This window comes from Saccopteryx leptura, chromosome 10, assembly GCF_036850995.1.
Source record: "Saccopteryx leptura isolate mSacLep1 chromosome 10, mSacLep1_pri_phased_curated, whole genome shotgun sequence".
NCBI classification, from domain to species: Eukaryota; Metazoa; Chordata; class Mammalia; order Chiroptera; family Emballonuridae; genus Saccopteryx; species Saccopteryx leptura.
This window is the reverse complement of record NC_089512.1, coordinates 63297473-63313133: the sequence shown is the minus strand read 5'-3', so window position 1 is coordinate 63313133 and position 15661 is coordinate 63297473. Positions and strand designations below refer to the sequence as shown.

The 15661-nt window shown below is 45.7% G+C and overlaps 1 protein-coding gene across 3 annotated transcripts in view; it reads right to left on the bottom strand.

The window, feature by feature from the left end:
* Positions 1–12909: 12909 nt before the first annotated feature.
* Positions 12910–15661, bottom strand: part of ABHD6 (abhydrolase domain containing 6, acylglycerol lipase) — a 67041-nt gene continuing 64289 nt past the window's right edge. For all 3 annotated transcript variants that reach the window (XM_066350446.1, XM_066350450.1, XM_066350447.1), the window contains one exon: positions 12910–14030. In XM_066350446.1, the coding sequence (XP_066206543.1) occupies positions 13854–14030 (177 nt within the window). In that variant the 3' untranslated portion in view covers positions 12910–13853. The remainder of the gene's footprint in view (positions 14031–15661) is intronic.

Sequence of the window (15661 nt, the reverse complement as noted above, 5' to 3'; positions counted from 1 at the left end):
TATTTTACCTCTCTGGGAGGCACCGCTGGCACCAGATGCTGGCCCACGGGCACCTCCTCGCCTCATCTATAGGCCTTTTTCCACTAGTGATTTATACAATTAGAAACATCAGAATCCCCCATTTTCCGAGAAACCTCAGGGACTAATATTTCTCCTTGAGACCATTTTTTTGGACCCATCAGCCCACATGGGACGATTGTCAGCAGATTTTACAAACCCTCTTCACTTCTGAAGAAAGGGACAGAATAATGAGAGAAGCTGCTAAGGTAGTATTAGGAGAAGAAAGGGAAACTTAGGAGAAGAAAGGGAAACTTAGGAGGGACGAAGGGAAATAGAAGACGTTCTCCCGTCTCAACCTCCTACCTGGGACCCTAATACCACTGGGGGAAGGGACGTGCTCCTCCAGTATCGCTGGGCTCTGTTGGGGGGGCTCAAGGCAGCAGCTAGAAAGTCAATCAACTTTAGCAAGGTAAGTGAAGTCATCCAGGGAAGAGAGGAATTCCCAGCAGCCTTTCTAGAGAGACTCATAGGGGCTTATAGAGTATATACCCCTCTAGATCCTGAGGCAGAAGAGAACAGGAGACTAGTAAATATAGCCTTTGTGACTCAGGCCGCTTCAGATATTAGGAAAAAGCTTCAGAAGATTGAGGGGTTCGAGGGAGAGAATAGAAGCAAGCTATTAGAGATAGCCCAGAAGATGTATGTCAATAGGGATGATCCGGAGGTTGGCAGGGCGAAGGAAGTTGCCAAAATTCTGATTGCTGCTTCCTGTCCAGAAACTGGGGAGCCAAGACTATCGTCCGGTCCAGGACTTACGGGAGGTAAATGCACAGGTAGAGACTATTCATCCCACGGTGCCCAACCCGTATACCTTACTGAGCTCATTGCCTCCAACTCATACCTATTATTCTGCCCTAGATTTAAAGGATGCCTTCTTTTGTATTCCCCTGGCACCTCAGAGCCAAGGGATCTTTGCCTTTGAATAGAATGACCCAGATAATAGACTGGTAGGGCAGTTCACTTGGACCAGACTACCACAAGGGTTTAAGAATTCCCCCACCATTTTTAATGAAGCCCTCAGCAAAGATCTGCAGGCTTTCTGCTTCTCCCATCCGTCAATTGTACTGCTCCAGTATGTGGATGACATCCTCATAGCTGCCAAGGATAAAGGAGAGTATGAGGAAGCTACCTTGGACCTGCTACAAGATCTTGGGCGAATAGAGTATCGAGGCTCCGCCAAGAAGGCCGAGATTGTGACGCAAACTGTAAGTTATTTAGGTTATAACTTACAGGGAGGGCAAAGGACATTATCCAGCCAGTGAATCCAGATGGTCTTGCAGATCCCCGAGGCTACTAACAAGAGACAGGTACGAGAATTCCTGGGTACAGTAGGATACTGTCGATTATAGATATTAGGCTTTGCAGAACTAGCTGAACCCCTGCACGAACTGACCAGGGGTAAGGAAGAGCAGTTCACATGGACAGATAAGGAGAAGCAAGCGTTCCAAGCGCTGAAAGAGGCCCTGGCGGCTGCCCCGGCTTTGGCCCTGCCAGATCTGGCCAAACCCTTTCAGCTATTTATAGCAGAAAAAGGAGGGGTAGCCTTAGGAGTACTGAGCCAGGAACTTGGGCTGTAGAAGAGGCCTGTTGCCTATCTGTCCAAGAGACTTGATCCTGTAGCCTCGGGATGGCCAACATGTCTGAGGGCACTTGCTGCCACCTCCATACTAGTCAAGGAGGCTAGTAAATTAACTTTAGGGCAGGACATCAAAGTCATTGAGGAGCACTACGTAGAGCAAGTGCTGCGAGCACCTCCTGACTGGTGGCTATCTAATGTGCGGCTAATGCAGTATCAGGCTCAGCTGCTGAACCCTCCATCTGTTCAGTTCCTCAAAACTGCTGCCCTGAACCCAGCGACTCCACTTTAGTCCACAGTTGCAAACAAATCCTTGACACAGTGACTGGCTCCCGCCCGGAATTAAGGATCAAGTATATAGGAAGGCAGACCTGACCCTCTTTACTGACAGGAGCAGTTTTATTAAGGATAGACAGCGACATGCAGGGGCAGCAGTGGCCATAGAAAATAAGGTCCTGTGGCAGAAAGCACTGCCCGCAGGAACATCTGCACAAAGGGCAGAGCTAATAGGACTAACCTGAGCCTTACAGATAGCAGAGGGAAAAGTTGCCAACATCTATACTGACAGCCGGTATGCATTCGCCACTACCCATGTCCATAGAGCCATATACAAGGAGAGAGGCTTACAGACAGCAGGGGGAAAGACATTAAAAATCGCAATGAAATTCTTGCCCTCCTAAACGCCATTTGGCTACCTACCAAAGTTACAATCATCCACTGCAAAGGACACCAGAGAGGGGCAGCCACTAGGCCACAAGAAAGCCTTCTGCCATTGCTGCCTAAGCCAATGCTACCTCCGGATCCTAGATATTCCCCAGAAGAAGAGCAGGAAGGGATGCAGTTGAAAGGGAAGAAAAATCAACAGGGAGAGATAGAGCTTCCAGACTCCCGGCTCTATTTACCCCAGGGAATAGTAAGAAAAATAGTAGGAAGTATTCATACTAGTACCCATCTAGGACAAAACAAGCTAGAACAACTTATCAGGAAGTATTATGTAGAGCCCAACATCAGAGATATTGTCCACTCCATTGTCTCGAGGTACAGCATCTGTGCCAGAGTAAATGCACAGAATAAGAAGCTACCCTCCTTTATGAGGTATCGGGGGAAAGCTCCAGGAGAACTGTAGGAAATAGATTTCACAGATATAACCCCTAGGAAGTCAGGTTATAAGTATCTACTAGTATTATTAGACACCTCAGGATAGGTAGAAGCATTCCCCACGTGAGGAGAGACTGCTTCCACAGTCTGCAAAGTCTTATTAAGGGAAATCATACCTAGACATGGCATTCCCCTAGCCCTAGGATCAGACAATGGACCTACATTCATATCCAGGATATCTCAAGAATTAGCCACGAAGTTAGGTATTAATTAGAAATTACATTGCATTTATAGGCCCCAAAGTTCAGCACAGGTAGAAAGAATAAACAGGACTCTGAAGGAAACTATAATTAAGCTGAGAGGGGAGACCGGCGAAAACTAGGTTGAGCTCCTCCCTTTCGCCCTTTTTAGAACCAGATGTACCCCCTATCTCAATAAATAGACCCCTTATGAAATCTTACTTGGGCAACCTATGCCCCTTGTACCTCGATTGACCAGAGGGGAACTAGAGATTTCTAATCATAATTTCCTCAAGTCCTTGCAGGCCCTGCTTCAGAGTAGAAAGAAAGGTCATTGAACTGAAAGCCTGCCAGGCTTCCCGGCCCCATCAAGAGATACGTCTGTGCTGTAGAAAGTAGGACATAAGAAGGTTTTACAGGTTACTCAGCAAACTGTTCAAAGACTGTCCAAGAGGCACTTCTAGCAGTACACCACCCAAGGACTGACTCCCACGTAGACGGGTCCACACACCATGATCCTGAGCACCCCCACTACTGCCAAGGTAGAAGGCATACCCGCCTGGGTCCACCGCAGCCGGCTGAAGCTTACAGTCCCAGCAGAGACACCTTTGTGGACAGCGAAGACTGACCCCGCCAACCCTTGTAAGCTGACCCTGAGAAGGACAGCATACCCTGCTTCAGCCACAAACCAGAAGTTAACTGGTCCACGCATGGCTAATGCCTAGAGGAACTAACTAAGGACTCTTAATCAGGCTTTAGGAAAAAAACTAGGATAAAAAAAAAGTCAACTTAATTGTTACTAAAAGTTAAAGATTTTTAAATCAAAAGTTTTGACTAGAAAGGAATTATATAGTTTTGATAATAGAAAGTATAAAGTATAGAGGTACTTTTGAAAAGAAAAGGGAAAAGCAAGTTGTTATGAAGGCCAGTTATTTCTAGATAAGAAAGTACATAAAAGTTAAAGGTTTATGTAAGTTGCAGAAGGTTTGTGTAAGTTATAAGAAGTTAGTACAAAGAAGAAAAATACAAGGCAGGACACGTTCCTTGTATATCAGCCCTGCAGATATTGCAGGAAAGCAGTTTATTATCTTAAAACAGTGTGTACTTGTATACTTTTACAAAGATATTGTACAAATGTGCTGAAAACATTGTAACCTTGTAGGTTTCGCCTATAAATACCCCTCTCCCCCTGAGCTCATCGCTGACCATTGTGAGAGGCGTAGTAGGCTAATCACTAGCCAGTATATAAGACCCAATTAGCTTATAGCTACAGCTAAAGTAGAAAATTCTCATGAGCCCCAGCCTTATATCATTCTCCCCAATGATGAAGAATCAAGGGTTTGATTTATGCCCAAAAGAGATAGGGGAATGTTAGATTCAGGGAGTACTGGAGCTGCCAAAGAGTGTAACTATTGCAGGAACAGTAAGTGCTGATATGGCTCCTGTGAGGCTGGGAACAAAGAAGGTCAGAGACCCTTATCAGAAGTTTAGGTTTGAAATTCGCCACTAAGCTAAAACCGGCCCCTGTTGCTATGCCGGCCCCTGTTGCTATGCTGCGTGTGACCTCCCTAGCCAATAGCTAAACTGCCACATCTGCTTCTGTCTATGCTTGCTCACTTAGGATATATAAGGGCCTGGCTGTAAGCTCCAGGCGCGACTCCCATTTGCAGCTCCTTGTGGGCAAGGTGTCTCCGGACATCTCGGGAGTTCGCCCCTGCGCAGGTTAAACTGGCCAATAAAGTAACATCTTAACTCCTGAAAGTCTCCAACATTTGTTCTCGTACCCGGTGGATGCTACAAGGGACTCTTTGTTGCTGGGTTTTTACCTTCTTGGCGACAACTGGTCGGGCTCTCAGTGTGCGTATGGCGGCTTCAGCCTGAGCCTTCTCATCCTCAGAAGAGGAGTCGCAAGCGCCTGCTCCCGCTGACTCAAAGCCAATCCACCGGCACGGATGCTGCTGCTCCTTTGGTGACCGTTTAGGCTCCTGTGGCTGCTGGCTTTTGGCCAGAAGCTGAGACTCGAGCTCTTGAATCCGCAGTTGTTTCTCCAACAACTGCCGGTGAACACGTTCAACTTCCAGGGTAAACTGCAACTCGCGAACCCGTAATTCCTTCTCCAGTGCTCGCTCCAATTCCAGCCTTTTCTGCCGTTCTATTTTCAATTCATACTGAAGCTTTTGACCTCGGGCAGTTTCCTCTTGAGTAAAAAACATGTAGCCCATGGCCCCTAAGAGGACAGCCATGGGGAGCCAGAGCAGCAACCAGTACTCTATCCCACCCATCAAGGGTGGTGGCTCCATACCAATCTCTGAATCATGCCGGAAACTACGCCAGTTGTAAGGCCAGGAACCGCCATCGTGGCCATTCACATGCAGGTTCCCATTGGATTCGGGCAGACGATAAAGAAATGGCGGAGTCAGAGGACGGGGGGCCATCCTATTTATTGGTGTCTCACCAAGACAGGCAAACCACAAAAGAAGACAAGGGAAAAGCAGAAAACCAGCTCTTCCCATGTAGGGCAAGGGATCAGGGAAGCCCCTGCAATTGTGATAGCAGGAACTGTGTGTCCAAGCTCCTGGTCTGTCCCACTTTATAGTGTAGAAAACCAAAATCCCTTAATCCAATATACAAACAAGGAAGTCTTCGACACAAAGTCACCCATCCAAGGCATAATTGGATTCCTCATGAGAGTGCACCACCCAGATAATACAATCATTCAAGGGTGTGGGGAAAAGCTTAGTCCCAAAACCAAACCCCAGGCTACAACGACCTGGCCTGCTTATAGCCTGTCCCCCACACCCAATATAAGTCACAAGCGAGCAAACGTATATATCACATTTACAAACTTATTTGACCAACAACAAACAAGGAAGTCTCCGATACAAAGTCACTTATCCAAGGCATAATTGGATTCCTCATGAGAGTGCACCACCCAGATCATACAATCAGTCAAGGGTGTGGGGAAAAGCTTAGTCCCAAAACCAAACCTTAGGCTACAATGACCTGGCCTGCTTATAGCCTGTCCCCCACACCTAATATAAGTCACAAGCAAGCAAACATATATATCATATTTACAAACTTATTTGACCAACAGGCCCCAAACACAGTTTGAAGTTAGCTTTTAAAGACAGAATTGCACACCGGTTGGGGTATGGGGCGGAGGGGAAGCCTAGCAGTACAACAAAGCAGTGGAACAAGCTCAGGGAGAAACATTCTGGGAACACCTCTGCAACCTCAGAACTAGCCCAGGGCCATAGCCTGCAAAACCAGCCCCAAGGCCTGGGGTAGGGAATCTTTTAGAAAAAGTAAGTTCTGCTGAAAGTCTTTTTGTTTTAGAGATAGTAAATTCTGCTGCTTCATTTCACCATGACCTCCTGATCCATAGGCAGCTTTCTGGTCATATAGAAGAGCCCAATTCTGCAGTGGGCTTTGGGATGTCATTCCTGGAAGCTCCACCTAGAATCTTTCCTCCAGCTCTCCCAGTTGGTCCATGCTATCGATACCTGTTGGTCAAATAAGTTTGTAAATATGATGTATATGTTTGCTCGCCTTGGGTGTGGGAGACAGGCCAAGTCATTATAGCCTAAGGCTTAGTTTTAAGCCTTGGGTGTGTAAGCTGGCCAAATCATTATAGCCTAAGGCTTAGTTTTAAGACTTAACCTTTTCCTCCCTTCTAATACTGAGGTCTTCTCAAAACTAAGCTTTTCCCCACATCCTGGACTGTTGCATGATAGGGGGTGGTGCATTCTTATGAGAAATCCCATCTATGCCTCAGATAAGTGGCTCTGTATCAGAGACTTTCTTATTTCTATATTGGCTTAAAGGCTTTAATTTTCTACACTATAAAATGAAGCAGACCAGGGGCTCTCGCTCTCTCTCGGTTCCTGCTATCAGCATTGCAGAGGCCTCCCTGATCCTTTGCCCTCTATGGGAAAAGCAGGTTTTCTGCTTTTCCCTTGGCTTTTCTTGTGGCTTGCCTGTCTTGGTGAGACACCAATAAAAAAGAATAGCCCACCATCCTCTGACTCTGCCATTTCTTTACCGTCTGCCTGAATTCAATGAGAACTTGCGTGTGAATGGTCACGATGGCGGCCCCTGGCCTTACAATACCTCTTAACAGATCCCTTTCAGCCTATACCAGTTGGAGTGGCTTCCATTGTCTACAACTAAATGTGAAAGGCCCTATCCAGAGCTGACTATATCTAGCAATGTAATTATGGTTGAACCTAGGCTTACACTTAATGAGAAAACTATGTTTCCTAAGGTGCTGGGAAGAAGGAGACACCAGTTTCCTTATCATTTGGCCAGCACAGACAGCAAGACCAGCCCTGAGATTCAAAATAAATCCCTTCTGGGCAATTTTCTCTATAATGAGCTCCCGTATTACCAGGCAGAGAAAAGTTTGGAAGGTTTTGTGTGCAAGGCCATGATAAAGTGAGCAGTGAAGGAAGAAGAGATGAGTATAGTTCTGTATTCTTCTCCCCTAGCCTCCATCATGTAGCACTTCTTTTCTCTCTCAAACACACCAAGTGTGCTTGTGCCCCAGGGCCTTTGCACATGCTGAGTGATCTGGGAAGTGACTTTCTATCACACTGCCCTATCCTATCATCTTTGCAGGGCTTATCAGTTATTTTATTTTTTTGTTTGTTTGTTTGTTTTACAGAGACAGAGTTAGAGAGAGGGATAGATAGGGACAGACAGACAAGAACGGAGAGATGAGACGCATCACCATTAGTTTTTCGTTGTGCATTACACCTTAGTTGTTCATTGATTGCTTTCTCATATGTGCCTTGACCACAGGCCTTCAGCAGACCGAGTAACCCCTTGCTCGAGCCAGTGATCTTGGGTCCAAGCTGGTGAGCTTTTGCTCAAACCAGATGAGCCCGAGCTCAAGCTGGCAACCTCGGGGTCTCGAACCTGGGTCCTCGGCATCCCAGTCCGACGCTCTATCCACTGCGCCACCACCTGGTCAGGCTCAGTTATTTTATTGATGTATTTGTCTACGTGTTTATTATCTGTTTTTCCCCATTAGAACATAAGCTTTTGGGGGTTGGGAGTCCTGACCTGTTCACGTGAATCCCCAGACTATGGAGCATGCCTGGCACAAACACATCTGTGTACTGGCTAACTTGTTCACTGGCTCTCATTCCTCAAACCTACTTCTTGAGGTTTCAGGCTTTTGAGTCAACCAAAAAGACCTAGCCCTTTGGGTGTGAATTAAATCCCAAGTACATCATGAGGACAGGAGGGGCTTATGGGTTAAAACCTGAAGGTCAGTGGCGGGGAAACCCTTCTCCCCTGAGAAATTAATAAATTAATCAGATGGAAATAAATTTAATCTTCTCCTTCCCTCTTATTATCCTAATTGATTTACTTTTATGGCAACTTTTCAGCATTCTTATAATGGAAAGCAACTCATATTGCATTGGTAGCCCAGAAAGTAATTACCCTGTGATTTTATTCTAATTCACTAACAAACATTCTTTGGCTTTGAGAACCCCTGAGAGTGAAGAAGTAAATCATGAAGATTAGAAAACGCTGGGTTTTTTTTTTTCATTCCTTATGCTTATTTGAAAACTAAAATAAAATGATTAGGCCCAACAATCATTTTTGTTTTTCATTATTATAGAAGGCACGTCATTTAGAGTACAATGGTAAAACATGAATACATAGATACAATCATTTAAATACAACTGGGTATCCCATTCAGTGACCTTTCAGTGACCTTCAACTGGTTTCAAATATTGCAGAACACAGGCTTGGTTCTATTCCAGAACTGAGTAAATTAAACTCTTTGATTATCCTAACTTGGACATAATGTCTCCACAGGGCTTATCCCAAGTCTAGCATGCTTTGTGTCTTTGTAGCAGTTCCTTGTTTAAATAAAAAGAAACAATAGTACAAAAAGTTTTTATCTCATTTTGATCTCTTTCTAACAAGAAAGACCTGTAGTATCCTACTTGCAATTTATTAAAGAAAGGTCTAATTTGTCCTTTTAAGTCCCCAAGTTCTTTTCCTTCTTCCCCCCTTCAAATTTGCTACTTACCAAAAAGAAAGTAAAAATCAGACAAATGTTTTTCAGCTTCGTTAAAACCTCACTTTGAGATTTCTAACCCAAGATGCCTGTAATTTACATATAGTCCCTTCCGCACTCTCAGGAATCTCTGCCATGGACATGGACTGTCCTATTAAGAAAAGCACCAATTATTGTCCTTGGCACCAAACATATTTTGAGCAGGTAAAAGCACTATTTAAAAAGGGAAGAATGCTATGTTTTTACCATGTTCGCATCCCACCCATTGCACCCAAATTTATCTGCAAGATCCTTTGAAAGTCCTGAACAAAGTCACAACATAGACACTAGCATAATTGCCCATAAAAGAATAAGGTACTGGGGTCTGACCTGTGGTGGCGCAGTGGATAAAGCATCAACCTGGAAATGCTGAGGTCGCCCATTCGAAACCCTGGGCTTGCCTGGTCAAGGCACATATGGGAGTTGATGCTTCCAGCTCCTCCCCCCGTCTCTCTCTCTCTCTCTCTGTCTCTCTCTCTCCCCTCTCTAAAATGAATAAATAAAATTAAAAAAAAAAAAAAAGAATAAGGTACTGGGGACAGTGACCAAAGTTTCACAGGTGCTTTTCACCCTCCCCTTCTCCTTTGTTCACCATGAATAATAGCAGGGGTGGAAGTTTCTGCTCTGTCCCAGGGCTCTGAGGTTTAATCCACCACTTGTCAAACTGTGGAGGAAATCTTCCCAGCTATCATCACTAGTTGGTTCACCAGAACAGATGCTGACAGTGGGTTATAAAGAACAGAGCTAGAGAAGTGGCAGAGCATGAGCAAGGGGAAGGGATGCCACTCAAGGGACCTGGCTCTCAAAGTGCACGCCAAGGCTATGCATTCCATGGGTCTGCTTCTCTGTCACTCTCTGCACTGGAAGGAAGGTCTGCCCGTGGTGACGCTCCTATGTGTGTGGCACAGCCTCGGCTCCCTCCTCTCGGCCCCTTCCTTCTTTCCTGCTGCCTCCTCCTGCTTGGAGAAACCTCCAAGGAGCATCTACCTGGAAGTTTATAGAACATACAGAAGAAAATGTCCTCCAATGTCTGGGGTCAACATGGGAATGCCAGCACTTCATTTTCCAAGTGTCACCTCAGTTAACGGGGCTTTCAGGGGCAAGTAATTGAGAGCCCAACACAAACTGGATCCATCAATAAAGAGATTGATCTTCTCGCGTCACTGAAAGAGCAGAGGATGGCTTCTGACAAGCTCACATTAGCAGCCGAACATCCTCCAGGTCCTGAGGTCTTTCCTTCTCTCTAAACTCTTGTACTATCCACGGTATCTGTACTTTTCTTCATGGTTGCAAAAGGCTATCAATGGCAGTGGAGACTGAATGCTTCAACGTTTAACAGGAGAGGGCAGAGAAATCTCTTTCCCAGACATGGAGTACCAATCTTTCTGTGATCTAATCTGATTGGACTAATTTGGGTCACTTACATAACCAAGTGCTGCCCTCAGAGTAGATCCATGGTTCTCAAACTTTTCCAACTTGGGACCCTTTAAAATTCTAAAAAAATTAACGAGGACGCCGGGAAGCTTTTGTTTAGGTTGGTTATATCTAGTGATATGTATTTCATTATAAATTAACACTGGGAGATTTAAAAATATTTATTTATCAATTTATTTTAAATTAATAATAATAAAACACATTGCATATTAACATAAATAACCTATTTGTTAAGAAAAATAATTATCTTTTAAAGTTTAGTGAGTGTGTGGCATTGTTCCATATTTTCTGCAAATCTCTTTAATTTCTGGCTTACCAGAAAGCAGCTGGGTTCTCACATCTGCTTCCGCATTCAACCTGCTGCCGTATCACATGACAGCCCCTGGAAAAACCCCATGGATACCCATAAAAGAACCAAAGTGAAAAAGACAAATAATGATTTAGTATGAAAATAGTTTAGACTTCTCAGACACCCTGGAAATGTCCCATAGACGCATTTTGAAAACTGCAGGCTTAGACCCATCAGAACTGCCCTCTGAAGTATGGGGTAGAATGAGCATCTGAACACAATTGGATCCTCTTGGAGTAGGGAAAGAAGTCTGGGTTTGGGTTTGGGTTTGGGTAGCAACCGAGCGCATCCTTCACTGATACTAAAAACATACCCGCAGCCAAAAACAGCTGCCATCTACCATCTCTCACATTTCTTTAAAGAAAAAAAATGTTTTTATATCAGACACTGGATGGACACAATTTCAAAATAAGAAGTATCAATAGTAGTTTGGATTGAATGACTACATCAAATTTTACGAAAAATTTACTATGCTGGTTGGATACTGAAAGAGAAGGGAAAGAAAGCATACAATGGTCTCTGGCTTGAAAAGTGAGCCCAAGAGCATGACACTCACTGATATAGACCTGGATGGGGACAGGTCTGGGTCAGAAACCATGAACCCCACTTTGGACAATGTTGAGCTTGATAGAGGCCTGGGAGACAGCCAAGTGGGGAGGTCAGGAGAGGAGAAGCTCGGGGAGTCTTGGGTGTGTGCATGACGGTACACACTAGACCGTGGCTCCCTACGAAGGGGGATGCTCTGAAGTCCCCAGTACTCAGTGTGGTGATCGGTACCTAGTACATGCTAAAAATAGATCTGCTGAGGAAATGTGTGGGTTCTGGCTATGAGGCATGGCTATGCACACCCTGATGAAGATGAACCTGGAAATGGGGAAAAGGACCAGGAGCTGAAAATCAGATTTTTAAGTTCCAGTATATGGATGGTATGTTGGGGCCATGGGTGGAAATTATTCTTAAGAGTAATTATAATAAAGTTAAATAAGGTTCTTTCATTAGGAACAAACAAAATGAACACTGGCAGTGTGAAGGGGGTGTGTAGGGGGGGCCAAACCACACTAACAAAAAAGAAACACAAAATCAACTTGGGGATTGGTAAATATTTGGGGGGGCTGACACAGAGGGCTCGGTGGGTCTTAGAGAAAGCAGGGGCCAGGTTCAGAAAGGCCAGATCCAGAATACATCAGGACATTTGTGGAGCAGGAGAGCAGTTCACTCCAGGCTCGCTCGCTTCACCTAAGCCCCAGGAAAGGAAATTCACGGCATTGCTTGGGTCACGGACCAGCCTCTTGGTTAGACCAAGACAGGACTTCACTGAGACCAAAGGGTAACTCCTGTCTATGAAAATAGGGTGGCATTATCAGAGAAAAAGAAAAGAAAATGTATCCTTAGCAGCCAATACACAAGTGCCCTAATATTTACAAAGCTTTGCCAAAACGTCCAGATGGAAAGCATTGACCAAGTGACCTGGGGACCCCAGGGCTTCGACTGGCAACCTCAGTGTTCCAGATGGACACTTTATCCACTGTGCCACAATAGGGCAGGTGTGAACATGATTTCTTTTTGTTGTTTATTTTTGTATTTTTCTGAAGTGAGAAGCGGGAGACAGAGAGACAGACTCCCACATGCGCCCGACCGGGATCCACCCGGCATGCCCACCAGGGGCGATGCTCTGTCCAGCTGGGGCGTTGCTTCCTTACAACTGGAGCCATTCTAGCGCCTGAGGCGGAGGCCATGGAGCCATCCTCAGGGCCCGGGCCAACTTTGCTCCAATGAGGCCTTCACTGCAGGAGGAGAAAAGAGAGAGAAAGGAAAGGGGGAAGGGTAGAGAAGCAGATGGGCGTTTCTCCTGTGTGCCCTGGCCAGGAATCAAACCCGGGACTTCCACACGCCAGGCTGATGCTCTACCACTGAGCTAACCAGCCAGGGCCAACATAATTTCTTAATATAAAACTAGTAAGTCATCCAAGCAAGGCCTTCTAATCCCTACAGAATAAGCCTTATTTTAAAACACACTTAACACAGTTAACATAAAATCTACCAATGTTGCACATAATTAGGAGCTGACATAGCAACTGTCTGCATGTTGTTGATCTAGAATTATTAAATTTATTCCATGTCACTGTGGTCATTTACAGATGTTTAGACTTATTTTCAATCACATTACTGTTCACAGAATTCACAGAATTCATTAACAAACTAGTATTTTACATCCAAGGGTTTTGGTAGCACAGCAACATAGAAAAGAGGCCCACAAGGCGCTAGTGTATCTGATCGTTTTGAACCCGAGTCTGATTTATGTAGATTGATGTCTAGAACATTATTGCTTCATTAGTCCTATTTTCAAAAATAAATTATTCCCAGGAAACCCACCCCACCAGGTGTTCTTCATACTGTGACTGTCACTCATGGTCACCTGATGGGTGGCGCTGATCAAACCTCTCCCGTGTCAGGTATGTTCCGCTGCTCCGAGGGCTGGCCGAGGTGGGACAATGCCCCTCTTGCATGTGTGAATATTTCCTACAGCTTGCCATTTTCCAACCTGGTCTTGCAGCTGACAGACTGCATTCACGTATGGGTCTCTATGTAAAACTTAAGACATGAACGAGGGGCTCGGCGAATGGGGAGGAATGCTCCTAAACAGCCACTAACCATGCAAGGGAAAACATGTGAAGCAACAGAAACACCTCAAGTCTCAGTCTGTAAGAAATGTTTTCAAGAAAATGATGTTCTCGGTGATTACGTTTCAAGGTGGCCGGTTTGCGACAGGAACCTGAAGACTTCTTGGTAGAGTTTTCTTATTTTGTTCCAGATGGGTTTCTATTTTGTGAAAACATCTTGGAGCTTTCTTTGTGGCCCCCAAAGCTCTGCGGACCTGACTGGGGACAGGGGACTGGCTTGCTCAGGGATGCTGGGGCTCTGAACGCTTTGGGGGCAGGGTCCCTGAGAAGTGGTGGCCGACTGCGTCAGGTTTTGGAAGTGGGAGCGGAGGCGGTGTGCGGATTGCTGGCGGCAGCTGGGGGCTCAGTCCAGCTTCTTGTTGTTGTCTGTATTGTGCACAGAAGCCAAAAAGTCGACGATGAGCTTGGCCGTCTTCCGGGGTCTCTCCATCACCACCGAGTGCCCACAGTTTTCTAGAAGTTCCACCTGGCAGTTTTTGATTGACTTGGCCAGTGTGTCTGCCCCGGACACGTCGAGCACCTGAAGGACAATAGAAGAGATTTAGAAACCTGGGTGGACAGAACTCCCACTAAGACCTGGCAGGGGTTGCTTTTAGGACCAAGTCATTTTAAGTGTTAGGGCCTGTGGCTCTCTTATAGAAGTGACTGCATGTCTCATGTTTTATTCTGCAAATTGGTGCCATGAGTTGTGATGCTGCCATGTTACTGAGGTGGAAAGACACAGTCCCTGCTCGTGAGGAGGCTCTGGTGTGGTAGGGAAGGCAGACAGGTCAGCAGACAAATGTGGCGTGATGTCACAAGGGCTCTGATGGGGGTGGATCCTAGAAGCAGAGGGAGCACAGGGGACAGCATTTATGGAATGGGGTGGGAGGCCATGGCCAGCACATAGGACAGCAAGTATCTAGGTGCTGAGACACAGCATGCAGATAATGGGGAGGGCATAGTTGGGAGGTGGGGTGGGGAGAAGGCAGCCCACTCCTCCAACCACACTGGGGCGTGGGCCTTAATCTCAGGGCAGAGGGGAGAAGTAGGGCTGTGTTAAAGACAGTGACATGATCAGGATGGGCCAAGACTATTCACCTGATGGCTGTGGGAAGGACACAGGGAAGTTACAAGAAGCAAACACTAATTACTAATGATCGCAAACTGGGGAGTTCTCTTTGAAGTTCCTTTTGGATCCCCAGCACTGGTGACCCCAGGACCTGACATCTGTAAATAATGAGGAATGCTTTTCCAATGTGAAAGCCATTTTCCAGGGCTGACACTTTTCAATCAGCTCATTTAATTCCATTTTCATCTGGTTCCTTTGTTATTATGCCAATCCAACTTACTTCTCCCCAGCACCCTTGCTTGACATTGGATGTGTGTTCACTCCCCTTCTTTTACACTTTCACCTCAACTCATCCTAGACAAGAGGGCCCCTCCTCGCATCCTTAACAGGAAAACCCCAACAAATTTGAGTGCTGTCTGCTAGTGACTTTCATTTCCATCACCCTGCATCATTAAAATCAAGACTGACCCATTTGGAAATGCAGAGCACCCTTGGGCCACAAACAGAAACAACTAATGGGGAGCTCAGCAAGAGGGGAGCACCCTACCTGACCAGGCGGTGGCACAGTGGATATAGCATCGAACTGGGACAAAGAAAACCCAGGTTCAAAACCCTGAGGTTGCCGGCTTGAGCGCGGGCTCACTGGCTTAAGCATGGGATCATAGGCTTAAGCATGGTCACTGGCTTGAGCAAGGGGTCACTTGCTCTGCTGTAACCCCTGGGGGTCAAGGCACATATGAGAAAGCAATCAATGAACAACTAAGGTGCTGCAATGAAGAATTGATGCTTCTCATCTCTCTCCCTTCCTGTCTGTCCCTATGTCCTTTTTCTCTGTCTCTGTCACACACACAAAAAAAGAGGAGAATACCCTGCGGGGATTCACTCACTTATCTGTCACTCACTCACAGATAAGGCTGCCATGCTAACCAAGCAGAAATAAAGCCCAGTTACTATGGAAACATACCCAGAGGAAATGCAGGTGAAGTCAACATGTCAAAGCATGAAACAGTAGACACTCCCAATGAGTCTCTCTATCCTATAGAGATCAGTAACCACATGGCAAAAATACCCAGTTGAGCTTCTAGCTTTGACACTGCTAT